Below are 14,604 nucleotides of genomic sequence, written 5' to 3' on the forward strand. Positions count from 1 at the left end.
GAGATCTCCAAAAAAAAATTTCTTATAATCTGGTCAAACCATCCCCAAATATTTAATTAGTTTTTAAATTTCTTTTTAATAAACCGGAAAGGACGTTTTTCAAAAATGTTGCTACTCTAAAGTTATTTATTTACTCCTTTATGATAACAACGTTAAAAAGTCAGTCACATTAACTAGCATATTTTTCGAATATCATTTATAATAGTCAAAATAATAATCTTTACATCTTACTGTCTTCGGCGGAATCATATTTACGCTTCATTATCCTCTCGCACTTCTCACACAATTGTTTGGAACTATTCCAACATTTGGTGTGATAGCAAGAAAAGCACTTGCCACATCTAGTAACGATTCGCATTTGCCACGGAAAAATAATCTCGTCTCTTTTACAGATTTCACAGATAAAACCTCTGGCTAAGCACAGCTGAAAGACAAAATTGACTAAACATAAAAGCAATTTTAAACAATAGTATTTTACTGCACCTTACACTCTGAGGTATGCTTGCAGCAAATCCCCACCAAATATTTCATCTTGGCTTTCATATTACCATTTTTGATATTAACAAGATCATCCATTGAGTACTCGTCGGGTTTTGTCAAAAAATAAACAGGAAGCTCTTGTTCCATGGTTTCTTGGACCCTAAGTGTGAACCGTTCAAAACAAACCGCCACTATTTAATAACAAACTCACGTTTCGGCAAATCGACAGCTGAATATATATTCCTTAAGGTAAAGAAGGCCTACTCTATACTTATGGATGAAAATTAGATTCTTGGAGAGCTTGCCTATATTCTTATTTAACTCAAACACTCTGAAGAGGGGATCCAAATACATTTGCTCCAGCAGTTTATAAGAAAAAGTTGACACGGGATATCTACAATAAACTATGTACTAAATGGAATACATTTATTACTGGACAAGTTGTGTCACCTGTTGAAATCCCATTTGTGCAAAACTCGAGCCGGAATTAAAGCAACTTGGTTTTTGTGGCAGCCAGTGCAAAAATATTTACCGAGATATTCACAATATCGAAATTTCATTGCATACTGCTGTGCTACCCTCATGCCGCACCCCGCGCACCTGTAGAACTGTTTCTCCATAAGCAATTTTCTTCTAAAAAGAGAACCAACTGGAATAAATATTTCCCTCTGCTAAAATTGCAAAAGTATGTAATATTTCCTTTGAATTACTAGATTATCGAGTAGTGTCTATATTTTCAACTTAGTTTTTATTCTTAAAGAAAACAGTAACTCTGCTTACGAGGGGGATGGATGCAGACTCAACACAATTTGCGGACGCGGAGGCGCCCAATCTTTTGTCCCCCTTAGAGGTATAGCAATTTCTTGTGGATCATCTGGGCTGACCGGCCAACTTTTTGGTAGAGGCAATAAAGCCTGGGGAGCGTCTTCTTCAGACACTAACCACTCCAAATCTGATGCCCTAGAAAACTACATTTTGTGAAATCCCTAAGGCATGGATAAAAATAAACTCTTACCTGGGTAAATGTTTCTCATTAAATTTACTAATTAAGGAGAGTGCAACCCCTTCTGCTGACAATATATCCGATGCGCCATCTGGAGCACCTCTAGGTTTTTTAGCAATGTCTGCGTCTGAATAAAGGGAAGCCATTGACATAGACAAACCATGGTTGTCATCTAAATTGCTTGCCTGATCTATCTCCAGATCATCAATATCATCTGAACTGAGTTTCCCTGATGAGGAATCAGGCGGTGTTGAACATGGGCTGACTGTAGTAGTAGCTAAAATTAAATTGTATAAAGCAAGAATCCTTTTTCATTAACTTATTATTAAACACTGAATTGTTATTTTAGTTTTAAACTGGTAAATAGGAAAGAAACTTACTATCAGTTTTTCCATCACTTAGGAAATTTGAAGACCACTGTTTCCTCTGATTCTCTACTATCTTCTGTCTTCTTCTAAGCCTGATCCTTTGTTTCAAATCCAAAATCTCTGGATCACTCTCATCCAGTTGTTCATCAGCCAATTTCAGATCACGTTTGCACTTCAGCTGTTCCATGGCAGAAATTATGGCTTCTGATATATTGAAATGAGCATTTTCTTTGTCCAATTCAGCATTAGTTTTAGCAAAGTGACTTGAAGTCAAGAATGATGTTAGAGTTTGTCCTTTTGTTGGTTTTGGAAAGTATCCGGTAGCCATGGGGAGAACACTCATCCCTCCATCCTCTATAAAGGATTTGTGAGGTTTCTTCCGAAAGTCTTTCTCACCTGGCATAGGCAAAAAACTATATTCAACCATTGACAAAGGAGACTGAGAAACATTATACGAGCTTTTAGGTGAAGCTGTAGAACAACTAGGAAAAACATCATTTTGTACTGTAATTCCACTACTATGAGAGCTACTGAGTGAAGGCACATGCTCAACAATATCGCAATTTTGAATAATCACTTCCCCAACATGCTTCTGCCTGGTGCTACATCTCTTTAAACTGCTCTTTAAAGTACCTTTCTGCAATGCTTCATAATCTACTTTTAGAAAATTGGGACAAATACGTTTTGTATGTATGGGAGTATTAGGAGTTGTTCTACTTTGCACAATAAACTTTCTCTCGTTAATGTTTAAATTATCAACTAGCAATGAGGGTAAACTGGACCAGGGCTTAAGTTTACCATGAATTTTGACAATCTTGTGTTCTTGATGTTTATATCTATTGCCTTCAACAATACCCCTTAAAGATTTAGCTGAGTTTTTAGTCTTTTGTTCAAAAATTTTTATCTGATTACCAGGAAATGATGAACAACGCCTATGAATCCTTACAAAATCATTTGTTCTTGTTTTGTAAAGGAAAAGGCATGGATTTATTTCTGACAATAAACTAGGTTGGTTTCTTTCAACTGCTCTTAAGCAAATAAGAGTTGCTTCAGCATATTTTTCTTGGCATAAATATGATGTAGGCTGGTAACAGGTTAATAAGTGTGTATTATCAGAAAGTAGCCACGATAATCTTTGAGATAAAGAGTGAGTTTCTAGACTTCGGTATAGCCAGATAAGACATTTGTCATCCCTAAAATGTTGCGGAATATGTGCCTTGTATTCACAATCTATGTTGAAGTAAGATTTATATGTTTCTGGCTGCAGCCACTCTAAACCTTGGATAAAATTATAAAAACCACCTTCCTGCAAAATATGAAAATATTTAATGTTAATCTATTAGTTGGAAATGAAAATTACCTCCTTCGACTGCTTACATCCATGTCTAAAAATATTTTCGAAGCACCCATGAAGTCTGTTTAAACCACCATAAATTGACCACACGTTAGCAACTTGGGTGACTAGCAGTCCTTCTACGGTTTGTTTTAAATCCCGCAAATATTGTTGATAAAGAGGTATCTCATTCATGGTATTCCCAACAACTGTAACTTAAATATATTTAAAGCATTGTCTTTGGTATCAGCTCTAGAAGAAGTGTTTTGTAATATTTTCTAATTAATAAAGAGTTGGAGTATTTAGAATAACATCTCATATATTTGTTTGTATGCCTATACTTCCAATCCTTCAAATAAAACTAAAAAACTAAAGGATGTACACTGACAGTTGTCCACCGCAGTTAAAAAATTTAACTGTACATTACAGTAATCTTCGTCAATTTCACTATATTAGGCCACTTAGCTAAGCGACTCGCTCTCTACCGACTTTTCAGTTTAGATCCTTCGATTAATAAAGCCCAGTGTCTGTAACTGAACAGTTCCTCAACAGATTTTGTTATTTTTCACGTCCAAGTCATTTCAATTTCAAAGTAGTAAATTTCATTTCATGAACAAATGATGCATTGCACGTAGTGGGTTATCCACCACTCCCAAATAAGAATTGTAACCGTGATCGGTATACTGTTTTCTTCATTTACGCCGTCAGCAAGTTGTCAACAATAAGTCATACTTTAGTGTTTTGCGAATTAGCGAATCATCGTTGCAGTCTACCCAATTTGAGAAATGTACAAAATTAAAAGATCCATTACATGAGCTGGCCAGTTGTTCGCACAACAAGGAAGAAGATCAATAAGTCCCTAGTTGTACTAGGTTATTAAGCTATTCTTTATAAACTACCACTCAACCTCTAATCAGTAAAAGATGAAATGCCAAACCTGATAAAATTCTTTGTTTAGGAATTGACTTCTTGTGGTTTATTATGGAATCATCAGGAGAAACATCGGAGTTGCAGCAGCTGGTTTCCAGTGATGCAGAAAACGATGATAGCACAGTGCAAGAAGACACAGCAGAAGGGAAAATAGTATCACCAATGAGAAGCACTAAAGTAGTAAATAAACAAAGATTGGATTTTACATTATACTAATAATTCATATTTCAGTTTTCTTCATCAGCGAATACAAGTCATAGCTCATTTACAAGATCTGCAGGCAAAGGAAATATTGCTCCTATGTTGGGTGGTTCCAAAATTTCTTTTATTAATGAGAGAAAATTAACAAGAGATCCTCCAAAGTCTGGTGTTGTCAGACCAAGAAATGCTCATAAAGGTATATTCCTGATTGAAAAATAGTTTTGGTTAGTTAGGATTATCTTTAATTTTGGTGCCATTTTTTATCTTTTCAATTAATGTTGCACTGCTTAAAGTTTAATCCTGTCACAAGTCTTATTTTTATTGCTTGTCATTTTAATTTTTTGTTGTGTTGTTGCATGTGTAGAACTCCCTAAAACAGATATCCACCACCATTCTTTTATATCCCAAGTGCCTGATGTTCGACACATGGAAAGAGCTTTGTTAGATCTGCTAGCCGATTTTCATTCTGGAAAACTTAAGGCATTTGGAGGTGACTGCACAATGGAACAAATGACAAATATTAGAGAACAACAAGAAAAATTAGCCAAACTGCATTTTGATTTAGGAGGAGCAGCTACAGCACCATCATTAAATGATGAAAACCTTAAAAGTTCGCAAAATACAATGAGCCAATTAATTCAAAGGCTGGAACAGTTGAGTGTTTCTATTGAAGCTTTACATAGCAATAACAGCAGCTGATATGTGTTTTATGTGATCAATTTCTTGTAATTTAATTAAATTTATTGATAGTAAAATGCAGTTTTATTACATTATAGATGAAATAAAACCATAGGTCTAACTACAGTAAAAGTAGTAAAAAAAATCAAAAATATAATATATATTTTTTCTTTTTCATTAAACTAAATAAGCACATCAATATATACCATAAACTAGTGTAACATGTGCTACATTAATTTCTTGCAGCTGGTAAAACTCCTGGATCTGATTGTCTCTTTTCTGCAAAAGAAATTTGAAATATAAATGGTGTTTTTTTAGAGATGGAGAACTTTAAATTAGCTGTTATATTAAAAGTTCTCAGTTAGCTGTTGTAATGGCAATATGAACCCTCACAATTCATGGTTATTAAAACATTTTTTTGTTTTATTTTTTCAAAGTCAAAAGTTCTCCATCTCTAAAAGAAAAATGTCCTTTATTGAGTAGCAGGTATCATAAGTTTTGTGTTTATTATTTAAAGTGAGTGGCAAGTTCTGAACTTACTGATTTTGTTTTCTGCAGCATTACTTGCTGACACAAATGTTCTTTGCAACTTAGTTTTCTTGTTCTCTCTATATGTTTTGGCTACATCTTTAGATAGTTCAGCAATTCTTCTCATAACAGCTGCGGGATAACTAAAGAGTGTGATGGCATTCAAAAGAATTTCTCTAAAATGAACATTGCTTACCTGCAACCCATGAACTCAATGTTTGTAAATGTTCTAGCAAGTGCTACCAAATACTCTTCAGAAAAATTTCCTTTATGAGCCTCCATAAAAGCTTTGCGCAATTCCCAATGCTCTTCCGGCTCTGTATCATCTCTGTATTTTTCAATATCCCAGTCGGTAGAATAAGTTTGTGTCATTTTTATCGTTTTTTTATTATATTTCTCAATATTGCACAAAAATTTAGGTTATTCTTCTTCTCTTCTTGCATGAGACCGACGCCACCAACTAACCAACCAAACCGTAGAATTACCAGTGCAAACACTTTTTACGCTAAGAAATTGATGAACAGGAACACAATTTACTCAACTAACAGTTCTAAATAACACGCCAGACTTCTTTTTTACAATAATTTAAAAACATTTATTTGGATCATTTTCCCAATAATCTGAATAATGAGAATAAAATGGTATAACGGCCCATCTGGTTGAGTAAACAAGTGTTTATTAAGAAGAAATTGAATTCTCATTTGTTCCTTAACCTGAAAATTTATTATGCATGGTTGTATGGTACATTGTATTTGTTACAATGACGAAAGATTTGAAGCATTTAAGTTATGAAAATAAAGTTATATTGGCTCCAATGGTAAGAGTTGGAACTCTTCCAATGAGATTGTTAGCTCTTGAGTATGGAGCAGATGTTGTATATTCTGAAGAATTAATAGATTGGAAACTGATAAAATCCGTTCGCAGAGTTAATGGTAACTTCGCTTCCAAACATTAATATTTTTGCTAATGTTCAGCTGTTAGAGGTCTTGGAGACTGTAGATTTTATCGACAAGTCTGATGGTACAATCGTATTTCGAACTTGCTTGAAAGAAAAAAATAAAGTAGTGGTGCAGCTAGGTACTTGCGACAGTCAACGAGCTTTAAAAGTTGCCAAATTGATGTATGTGTAATTCTTGAAATGTTTCTAAGAAATTCTTGTTTTACAAAAATTTATAGTGAAAATGATGTTGCTGGGATTGATATAAATATGGGTTGCCCTAAGGAATTTTCCTTAAAAGGTGGAATGGGTGCTGCCCTCTTATCTCAGCCAGATAAAGCAGTGGAAATTTTATCAACTTTGGTTGATAATGTAAAAATTCCAATTACTTGCAAAATCCGAGTGTTTGATGATGTCGACCAGACAGTAAATCTCAGTGTGAGATTAGCTTCAACAGGTATATCTGCGATTGCAATTCATGGAAGGACAAAAGCTGAAAGACCAATGCACCCCAACCGGAACTATATAATAAACGCTGTTGCCAAAGCAATCAGGATACCCGTCATTGCAAAGTAAGTATTTTTTTATTTGGATTTTGGAAAGTCATTTTAATTTTCAGTGGAGGGTCTAGAGAAATTGAGAAGTATTCTGACATTTTAAAATTTAAAAATGAATGTGGTAGCAGTAGCGTGATGATTGCCAGAGCCGCAGAGGGAAACTGTTCAATATTTTGTAAAAATGGCTTAAAAGATCTGGAGACAGTTATTTTACATTATTTAAAATACGCTATTGACTATGACAATTCACCCAGTAACACAAAGTATTGTGTTCAAAATATGCTCAAGGAACTGCAAGAAACTCCAAGGGGAAAAAAGTTTTTAGAGTGTCAGACTTTAGAACAAATATGGTAATCTTAATTGCACATTGCGTGTAGAAGTTTAATTTTGTGTGATTCTTTTGTATAGTTCTATATGGGGTTTAGGAAGCTATTGCAGAAAGAAGCAGCTAGAGTATCAATCAAAGGGTTTGCTCGGTAGACGGGAAATTACTCCAGATTTATTCAGATCTGCTCCAAAGAAGTTAAAAATCGATGAAGAGAATGATATATATCAAATCAAATGTGCCTTTATACGAGTCAATTTTGTGGAAGATATAGATTTGCCTAAATCAAAGCTTATAACTTACTGTGGAAAAAATAAGCTAAAAACTCCTTCTTATCAAGTCATCAATGAAGATAAGCTATTTAGAGCCATTGTTACAGTAAATGGAAGAAAATATGGTTCATCATATTGGTAAGGTGAAATGCATTTTAACTCCATGGTTAAGTGATATTTTCAATTTTTAGGGAAAAAAACAAGAAATTCGCCGAACAGGGTGCTGCTTTGGCATGCTGTTGTGCCTTAGGACTGATAGATAGGCAAACACTTGTTAATAATGGAAGTATACTAGAATAATATAAAAACATTTTAATCGATTTTAATATTATTAGCCTTATAGATGAATCCACCAATAATTCTACCGAAAAATATTGTTTCTGCCAATTGCCATTTGAGTTAATACGATAAATTTGAAAATGCGCTGTGCGTTTCATTTGGATGTAAAATTCTTAGCCACCATTCCAAAATTGGTATACTATGGTCAAAAAAGAAGAAGTAAATGCTAAATTTGCCGATATTGGCCCAATGATTCCGGCAATGTTTTCCAATATCGGATTAAAGAGCCCTGAATCAAGGATTGCTATTGTTATTACGAAAACATCCAATACTCAAATGTGACTGAAAAATTTTTGGTAGACATTTACAGCCCCTGCCCTATTTTTGTTTTTTGTAAAGTGGAGATTTAGTTTTTATAATTTTTGCCCCACAATCAGGTAAACCAATTTATAATTATCGTATTATAGTAAACTAATTTTGGATTGGGTTTATAAAGTTAGACCATTTAGAATGTCCACAACCCTTATTATTTATAAAGATGGTTCGGTATTCGACAGCATTATCGCACATAATTTTGGCGGGCACTGCCTTCTATTGCCTAAAATTCACGAATAAAAGTAACCTCCAATTTGCTCGTTTATCTTTTGGAATTCTTGGAGTAAATTCGGTATTAGGCGTTTGGAGATGGGGTATATATATTTTAACTTGTCGATGTTCTACTGGTACTTAATAGATATTTTTTAGGCAATCCTTCCTATGGGCATAAAATAGAAAAATTGTATAGATTGACTTCAATTTTACAAGACTTATTGGCTCTTCCATTGATTGTTACAAATATATGGTTAAACTACCATTATTCATTGGAGCTCGCCTACGCGCATACTTTGGTTGCATTATTCCCGCTGCTGGCATATTTATACAACACACGCAACATCGATGTAGTTGATGGGTTTCTGGCAGCAAACTGCATCTCCCTTGGACTGATATCCTTAACGAATCAAAACCATTATGGTCTAACAACTATGGTTTCATTTACACTGAATTACTTTTTCATTAAACGTGATGTGATGGGATACCTTCCGGGGTCATACTATGACGTACCAACTCAGGATTTATACAACTATTCCATGTGCTTTTTTGCATATTTTGCTTTAAAAGCAGTCTCAGATTGCATTTAATACTTTCTTTTAATAAATGGCTATATTTTTCGAATAACTTGGGTTTAGCAGGCATATCATTGTTGTATTGTCTATTTTTATATTAAAAGTTTGAATATGAATGTATATTTTATGTATATTGTTCATTGTTTAATATATTAACTCAGGTGTTTAATGATTTTCAATTTAGTTGCATAAGGATATTAATTACATTTAATTTATTAAGTTAAACGAGGCTGTGTCTTGAATTGCTCTAATTTAATCAATCCTAATTAAGTTGTGTCCTTTCCTTAGACGCAATTACCTATATATAGTATCCAATTTAATTACAAAATAAAAAAGTCAACAAAAAATATGTAATAGGCTCGATTTTTAATATATTTTTTATTAAGTTTTTTTGAAGGAGATATAAAGGAACGAAATTGCACCATACCCTTGAATGAAATTATCTTACCTTGCAAAATGCGTAGATTGACTCCAATATTCTCCGCATTATATCGAGAATTTTTCAAAAAATCTTTGGAGGGAATATTTATTTCTCCACCGTTTGGTACTTTAATTAAATTAGCTTCCGTGTTTGAGATCGTGGACGAATTTGAACCACATTCTGGAAAATCCACGTCAGATTCCTTGTACATCTTGCGAAGCTCCTCTTCCGTTGGCAACAGATGAGCAACACTTACACCACAACAACACATCTTATCCTTTAGAAAGTTCATAATAATATTCGTGGTTGTAAGGATCACGAGTGGACCGGGAAGCATTGAGTAAAATTATTTCTTGTTTGTCTTTTTAAGGCACGGCGAACAATTTAATAGAGAGGTTATTTCTATTGGTTGCTTACGAAGTACAAATAATTAAAGGAGGTAATTTAAAATTAAGTTTGTCATGCTGATAAACCTGAGAGACGGGTTGAAAAGAAAAACAACAATACGGGCAAAAGTTGGACTCATAAAGGTCCTATCTAACATTATCTGCAGTTTTAAATAATGTGCAGCTGAGTAATTGGATTTGATTAGTTGTATCTTCTTGGATTGAACAAACCGAATTACAAAATAATCGATTGTCGAATAATAAATGAGCACGACGGAAAGTTTGTTGTCCTGGTGCTGCTGATAGCAGCTATCTAATTTTTAATCAGTTTTTTCCAAATTGTGTGTTTTTTTAGAGACAAATGACTGCCTAAAACTTTTAATCATCGTCGAGCTTGTAAGCAAGATATGTATTTTCTTACTGCAAAAGTTATAAGGTTTGGGAAGGTGTGGACTCAGGCAATATTCAAAATTTTAAATAATCGAAGCTTTTTGACATATCGCAAAATCTCACAAACACACTAATAAATAAATAAAAATATGGAAATGTAGAAAGGTTAGATAAACAGGCAAATGTAATTGGGTCATTACTGAAGCTTAATTGGCCCATTTTTACAAGTTAGCTATATGTGACTGCCAAAATAGTACTACTAAAAACAAATACGCAATTTTTTGTTTAAATTATGCTGACAGTTTCTATATGGAATTACACAGAGGTCTCAAAATAATAATGATAACGTTACCGAAAAATTATCGCATTTTGAAACATTGAAAATTCAGCAAGTTAATTTCGAGTAAGTAGGACTACGGTAATAAATTGAGTAAGGTTTTGCCACTATTCAATTGTTCTATGGCGTAGCAGCAAATCTCCCTATTCATATCGTACAATGTTATTAAAATAACAATAAATTAAACTCGAAAATAGGAAAATACATGTTATATACGATTGCATCAACTGAATTAGCAATTCCAGTGTACATTTTTGTTAAGCTTACATGTAGATACAGTATTACACCCAAGAGTCATTTGCTAGTTCAACCGGAACCCAAAATGGCAGGAAATTTACTCCGGAAATCTTGAATCAAAGCCGGATCGAACGATACCAGAGACACTACCGCAAATCCTGCCATTAGGAAATTAAATCTGTCCTGAAGCGCCAGACAACACTGGTTACATGATCTCTTTAACAGACAGTAGCCGACAGCGAAAACAGTCGCCGCAAATCCTGCTAGTGGGTCCTCGTAAACTGCAGCGACAACCAGCATAGATAATAAATTGGAGAACACTGCTAAATCGGTCAGATCTTGCCGCTTGTATTCCAGAAAGATAAACACTGCGAGAGCCAAAAATCCAAACGCAGCGTGAAGCAGTGCAAGTTCTTGAGGACCAACTTCATTTTTTATCCACACCTCTGCTGCATAGCACGGCAATGTGAGAACTAGCTGTGCATAGTCGAGAAGATCCCGTAGAGCCCAGAACGAATCTTCGTGTACTAAAAGAACTTTCGCAGCTATAGGAAATATACGACAAAAGAAAATCGTCAGGACTTACTGAATTCTGTAAATCCGGACAATCCGTTCAGAAACATAACGCTGTATGTTATGAAGGCGTAGTGCCAGAAATCGCCTCTGACTATCTGGGTGTAATAAAAGTACCAGCAGAAAGCACTTACTGATGCCAGAACTGCGTAGGAAGTTCCTGCCACGATCAGAGGGAAGTTTTGGTGTTCTTTAAATGATTTGAGCATGCTGTAAATTTGGATTGGTTTTTTAAATGACACGAAATGACAAAATGATGTTGAAAATGACTTTCCAAGTGTAACACCGACAACCACCTATCCAGTCAGCGAGGTGGAACCGCGATGTTGCTCACCGCTAAACATCTTTTTGTAAATTCACGTACCTACTTTTTGGTTGGCAAATTTACTATTATAACGTATCATCTGTTAGAATCTGAAAATGCTATGTGATAGGAGCAGTCCGTTTTTGATCATCATAAATCATACTAAAATTTTGTTTAGGGTGTACCGAGAGGTACGCCTAGTTTCAAAGTTAGGATCCAGTACATTCGGCTTCTACCCTGCAATTAGGGAAATATTATAGGAGCTATAATATACGCCTCGTGCGTTAACGTCTTTGAAAATAATGCGTAAACCCACCTACGTCGATTTTATGATGGTTTTAGTCGGCTGAAGTTGAAAAAGCTAGTGTTTATAAAGTAACGCTTTAATGGCCGTTAAAGGTAATTTAATAGGATCTCCGGCGTCGCGACGTAATACGATAATTCCTAATTTTCGTGGCGTCAAAAAGACATTATGCATGTTATAGCTACCTATTTATATATTATCCAGCACCCGGTGGTCTGGTTGCAACAATGCTTTCAGGCTAATGCAAGCAATTCAAAAAGTAAGTGATCTAAGATTACCTATTTTTGATTGTGGTAATTGCAAATACAAATCAGATATCTTTAATTTTGTTTTTTTTTTATAAGTAGTTGTCAAACAGTGGTGACAGTTCGTAATTATTAGTTTAATTTATGTCTTCTCTTTCTTCTGCTATGGCTCAGCGAAAAAATATGTAATAAATAACTAACTTATCTGAAAAAATCTGTATTTTCCATGGTTTATTCATAAAAAAAATAAAAACACATTGGTTGAATAATAAACCTAATTGAATTATTAAAAGATATACAGCGTGGTCCATTAAAAAAATATACAAACTTAGAAAATATAATATCCAAATTTGTGAGTTCCAAAAGACTAGATCAGTTTTTACCTGTATTTCCAAATTCACACTGTATCTAAATATCCAAGTTTATAAGAAGACTATCCAACTCCAGTTACATTCGTACACATTTCAACTGTTTTTGCAAGAATGAACGTTGTCAACAACTGCCGGAAATTAACTATAATTCTAATGTTAAACAGTAAGACACAAATCGATCACCTGTCCTTCTACCTGCCACTCTCGGGATACTTGACAATTATCAAAACGGGTAAGGCCACTAGGTTTTACTTTTAATGATTAAAAACTGAGCATAATACGCTGAAAACTATAAAAAATCACAAAAAAACGCTTTTTCAAATGTTTGGTCAAGTCTAACAGAACAATCAATTTCAATGAGATTTGCAGTATTCAGATGAGTTGTCTTATATATAGCGCCAGAGGAACATACTCAATTTTGAAACACCTCAAAAAGTAGTCTGTGGCCTAGTTTATGTAGTTACTTTATTTGGTTAGATTTATTTTAAATTGTTAGGAAGGACTCTATCTCTCTAAGATATTTTCAAGAATGCAGTTTTGCCGCTTCTATATAAAGGTGGCAACACCTTGCTTAGTTAATAGCTTCCTCTGTATATCATTTCACTTTTAGATTCTATGCAAGAAATGTCTTCACGGTATGTCTTCCCGTTATCAAAAAAAAACATAATTTCCTATATTTTTAAGCAATTTTTATCCTTGAAGAAATCTTAATAGTTCCGTTTTAATTAAATATAAAATCAAACATTTGCTGGCAGTGCTTAGAAGGGCTGAGACACTCTTTCCTGGTATATCATTTTAGTTTTTTTTACGAATTTTTTAGAAGAAACTAACCCAATTTTCTTCAAGTTTCCCTATACCTATTTGTTACAGTTTTTGAAATAGAAATATTTTTTTTATGATTCTTACGTCATGTCAACATTGAATATTGTCATTTTGAAGAAAGCTTCGCATATAGGTAGAATGAACTTTGTATAACCTTATTTTCGTTTAATTTTAGTTTCTTTCCAACCATCTAGATGGAGAGTCAATAATCAATCAACTAAAACACAAGATTTCTTCGTGCAAAGCTTTCTTTGTGAACAGATTAACAATTTAAATGATCCTACTTCATTAAATTTTATTAGGTTATTATCATTAAAACGGAGACCAAAAAAGGAAGGAATAGTTGGAAAGAGGTTTTACGAAGTTTATTCTGTGTTCAACGTTGATACTAGGTAAAAATCATAAAAATTAATTTTTACTTTAAATATGGTAAGATTATAGGTCTAAAATGCTATCCCAGGAAAGAACGCCCTTTCACTAACTGTTTGGAAAAATTCGAAAAAAAATCACCGAACTAAGATTTCTTCACTTCAAGGGTCCAAATTGTTTATAAAATTTGGAAATTATTTTTTATTTTGATAACGGTAAGACAGCCTGAACAAAATTTACTTTGTTTTTTGAGTAGAATCAAAAAATGAAATGATATACAGGGGTGCCATTTAAACTAAACAAGATGTTGCCACTTTTATGTAGAAGCGGCAATATTCCGTATTTCAGAGAGATAGAGCTCCTTAAATCCATTGATCTTTGCGCCACCCGGTATTTATGTTTTGGTTCTTCATAGATTATATTTTAATTAATTTATTGACTAAAAAAGCTTGGCGTAATTTTTAGGCGAAAGCAAAAAATCCTAGATATAACTCTAGGAACTTTGGATATAACGTAGCTAGGGTATAAATTTACCGGTAGTCTGCCACTTTTGTCGAACTTACCTTTGATACTTTGATACGAATAAACTCCTGGTGGAATTTATCATAGAAAACTAAGAACTTCAAACTTAATACGACAAAACTAATGTTGTAATAAAATATCCTATTCTAAATTTTAAATAACAGTGTGTTCTTAATGTTGCTCTATTAAAATAGATTTAAGTTTCTTAAGATTTCATTAACTGACGTCCCAAAAGAAAAGTGAAGTATTCCGTTGCAGAAAAATGTCAA

General features: G+C 33.8%; 6 protein-coding genes across 10 annotated transcripts; 3 read left to right on the forward strand and 3 right to left on the reverse strand.

The window, feature by feature from the left end:
- Positions 1–122: 122 nt before the first annotated feature.
- Positions 123–3,580, reverse strand: LOC132696171 (run domain Beclin-1-interacting and cysteine-rich domain-containing protein). Its single transcript, XM_060660835.1, has 8 exons — positions 3,212–3,580; positions 1,864–3,157; positions 1,496–1,760; positions 1,261–1,440; positions 931–1,113; positions 692–874; positions 484–640; positions 123–424 (listed from the first exon to the last, which is right to left on the reverse strand). Exons 1-8 carry the CDS (start codon positions 3,377–3,379, stop codon positions 221–223), a joined length of 2,634 nt encoding a protein of 877 aa, XP_060516818.1. The 5' UTR covers positions 3,380–3,580; the 3' UTR covers positions 123–220.
- Positions 3,581–3,725: 145 nt separating this feature from the next.
- On the forward strand, positions 3,726–5,070 carry LOC132696494 (uncharacterized). Of its 3 annotated transcripts, none has more exons than XM_060661352.1 (4): positions 3,726–4,056; positions 4,143–4,294; positions 4,346–4,511; positions 4,725–5,070. In XM_060661352.1, the coding sequence occupies exons 1-4, from the start codon at positions 3,996–3,998 to the stop codon at positions 5,012–5,014; spliced, it is 669 nt and encodes a 222-aa protein (XP_060517335.1). In that variant the 5' UTR covers positions 3,726–3,995; the 3' UTR covers positions 5,015–5,070. The 3 variants fall into 3 exon arrangements, with proteins under 3 accessions (XP_060517335.1, XP_060517333.1, XP_060517334.1); XM_060661350.1 differs by having other exon boundaries at positions 3,738–4,056; positions 4,680–5,070; XM_060661351.1 differs by having other exon boundaries at positions 3,746–4,056; positions 4,143–4,291; positions 4,680–5,070.
- Positions 5,071–5,133: 63 nt separating this feature from the next.
- LOC132696496 (partner of xrn-2 protein 1) lies at positions 5,134–6,013 on the reverse strand. The gene is made up of 3 exons (XM_060661353.1): positions 5,718–6,013; positions 5,534–5,664; positions 5,134–5,272 (listed from the first exon to the last, which is right to left on the reverse strand). Exons 1-3 carry the CDS (start codon positions 5,891–5,893, stop codon positions 5,226–5,228), a joined length of 354 nt encoding a protein of 117 aa, XP_060517336.1. The 5' UTR covers positions 5,894–6,013; the 3' UTR covers positions 5,134–5,225.
- Positions 6,014–6,243: 230 nt separating this feature from the next.
- On the forward strand, positions 6,244–8,042 carry LOC132696340 (tRNA-dihydrouridine(20) synthase [NAD(P)+]-like). 2 transcript variants are annotated; one of them, XM_060661104.1, is made up of 6 exons: positions 6,244–6,453; positions 6,503–6,641; positions 6,698–7,030; positions 7,078–7,365; positions 7,424–7,750; positions 7,804–8,042. In XM_060661104.1, the coding sequence occupies exons 1-6, from the start codon at positions 6,252–6,254 to the stop codon at positions 7,910–7,912; spliced, it is 1,398 nt and encodes a 465-aa protein (XP_060517087.1). In that variant the 5' UTR covers positions 6,244–6,251; the 3' UTR covers positions 7,913–8,042. The 2 variants fall into 2 exon arrangements, with proteins under 2 accessions (XP_060517087.1, XP_060517088.1); XM_060661105.1 differs by having other exon boundaries at positions 6,496–6,641; positions 7,804–8,007.
- A 140-nt stretch (positions 8,043–8,182) lies between these two features.
- LOC132696341 (uncharacterized) lies at positions 8,183–9,212 on the forward strand. Its single transcript, XM_060661106.1, has 3 exons — positions 8,183–8,328; positions 8,388–8,580; positions 8,636–9,212. Exons 2-3 carry the CDS (start codon positions 8,430–8,432, stop codon positions 9,067–9,069), a joined length of 585 nt encoding a protein of 194 aa, XP_060517089.1. The 5' UTR covers positions 8,183–8,328; positions 8,388–8,429; the 3' UTR covers positions 9,070–9,212.
- A 1,597-nt stretch (positions 9,213–10,809) lies between these two features.
- LOC132697082 (uncharacterized) lies at positions 10,810–14,510 on the reverse strand. 2 transcript variants are annotated; one of them, XM_060662356.1, is made up of 3 exons: positions 14,377–14,510; positions 11,412–11,608; positions 10,810–11,352 (listed from the first exon to the last, which is right to left on the reverse strand). In XM_060662356.1, exons 1-3 carry the CDS (start codon positions 14,418–14,420, stop codon positions 10,895–10,897), a joined length of 699 nt encoding a protein of 232 aa, XP_060518339.1. In that variant the 5' UTR covers positions 14,421–14,510; the 3' UTR covers positions 10,810–10,894. The 2 variants fall into 2 exon arrangements, with proteins under 2 accessions (XP_060518339.1, XP_060518340.1); XM_060662357.1 differs by lacking the exon at positions 14,377–14,510 and adding an exon at positions 12,192–12,258.
- Between the last annotated feature and the right edge of the window lie 94 nt (positions 14,511–14,604).

Source organism: Cylas formicarius, unplaced genomic scaffold (genome assembly GCF_029955315.1).
Source record: "Cylas formicarius isolate icCylForm1 unplaced genomic scaffold, icCylForm1.1 PGA_scaffold_1__22_contigs__length_36826433, whole genome shotgun sequence".
Taxonomy (NCBI): Eukaryota; Metazoa; Arthropoda; class Insecta; order Coleoptera; family Brentidae; genus Cylas; species Cylas formicarius.

What these genes read in the sequence shown, in the direction of transcription:
- LOC132696171 (XM_060660835.1), bottom strand. Translation starts at nt 3,379, where the DNA reads ATGAATGAGATACCTCTTTATCAACAATATTTGCGGGATTTAAAACAA. An exon ending in AGTCTGCATCCATCCCCCTC is followed by an intron (nt 1,114 to 1,260) that starts GTAAGCAGAGTT and finishes TTCTCTTTTTAG; the next exon opens with AAGAAAATTGCTTATGGAGA. An exon ending in CACAAATGGGATTTCAACAG is followed by an intron (nt 875 to 930) that starts GTGACACAACTT and finishes AGTTTATTGTAG; the next exon opens with ATATCCCGTGTCAACTTTTT.
- LOC132696494 (XM_060661350.1), top strand. Translation starts at nt 3,996, where the DNA reads ATGAGCTGGCCAGTTGTTCGCACAACAAGGAAGAAGATCAATAAGTCC. An exon ending in TAAGTCCCTAGTTGTACTAG is followed by an intron (nt 4,057 to 4,142) that starts GTTATTAAGCTA and finishes TTCTTTGTTTAG; the next exon opens with GAATTGACTTCTTGTGGTTT. An exon ending in CAATGAGAAGCACTAAAGTA is followed by an intron (nt 4,295 to 4,345) that starts GTAAATAAACAA and finishes TTCATATTTCAG; the next exon opens with TTTTCTTCATCAGCGAATAC.
- LOC132696496 (XM_060661353.1), bottom strand. Translation starts at nt 5,893, where the DNA reads ATGACACAAACTTATTCTACCGACTGGGATATTGAAAAATACAGAGAT. An exon ending in ATTGAGTTCATGGGTTGCAG is followed by an intron (nt 5,665 to 5,717) that starts GTAAGCAATGTT and finishes CACACTCTTTAG; the next exon opens with TTATCCCGCAGCTGTTATGA. An exon ending in TGCTGCAGAAAACAAAATCA is followed by an intron (nt 5,273 to 5,533) that starts GTAAGTTCAGAA and finishes TTTCTTTTGCAG; the next exon opens with AAAAGAGACAATCAGATCCA.
- LOC132696340 (XM_060661104.1), top strand. Translation starts at nt 6,252, where the DNA reads ATGGTTGTATGGTACATTGTATTTGTTACAATGACGAAAGATTTGAAG. An exon ending in ATCCGTTCGCAGAGTTAATG is followed by an intron (nt 6,454 to 6,502) that starts GTAACTTCGCTT and finishes TTCAGCTGTTAG; the next exon opens with AGGTCTTGGAGACTGTAGAT. An exon ending in AGGATACCCGTCATTGCAAA is followed by an intron (nt 7,031 to 7,077) that starts GTAAGTATTTTT and finishes TTTAATTTTCAG; the next exon opens with TGGAGGGTCTAGAGAAATTG.
- LOC132696341 (XM_060661106.1), top strand. Translation starts at nt 8,430, where the DNA reads ATGGTTCGGTATTCGACAGCATTATCGCACATAATTTTGGCGGGCACT. An exon ending in ATTAGGCGTTTGGAGATGGG is followed by an intron (nt 8,581 to 8,635) that starts GTATATATATTT and finishes GATATTTTTTAG; the next exon opens with GCAATCCTTCCTATGGGCAT.
- LOC132697082 (XM_060662356.1), bottom strand. Translation starts at nt 14,420, where the DNA reads ATGATAAATTCCACCAGGAGTTTATTCGTATCAAAGTATCAAAG. An exon ending in TTCGTATCAAAGTATCAAAG is followed by an intron (nt 11,609 to 14,376) that starts GTAAGTTCGACA and finishes CCAAATTTACAG; the next exon opens with CATGCTCAAATCATTTAAAG. An exon ending in GTCCGGATTTACAGAATTCA is followed by an intron (nt 11,353 to 11,411) that starts GTAAGTCCTGAC and finishes AAGTTCTTTTAG; the next exon opens with TACACGAAGATTCGTTCTGG.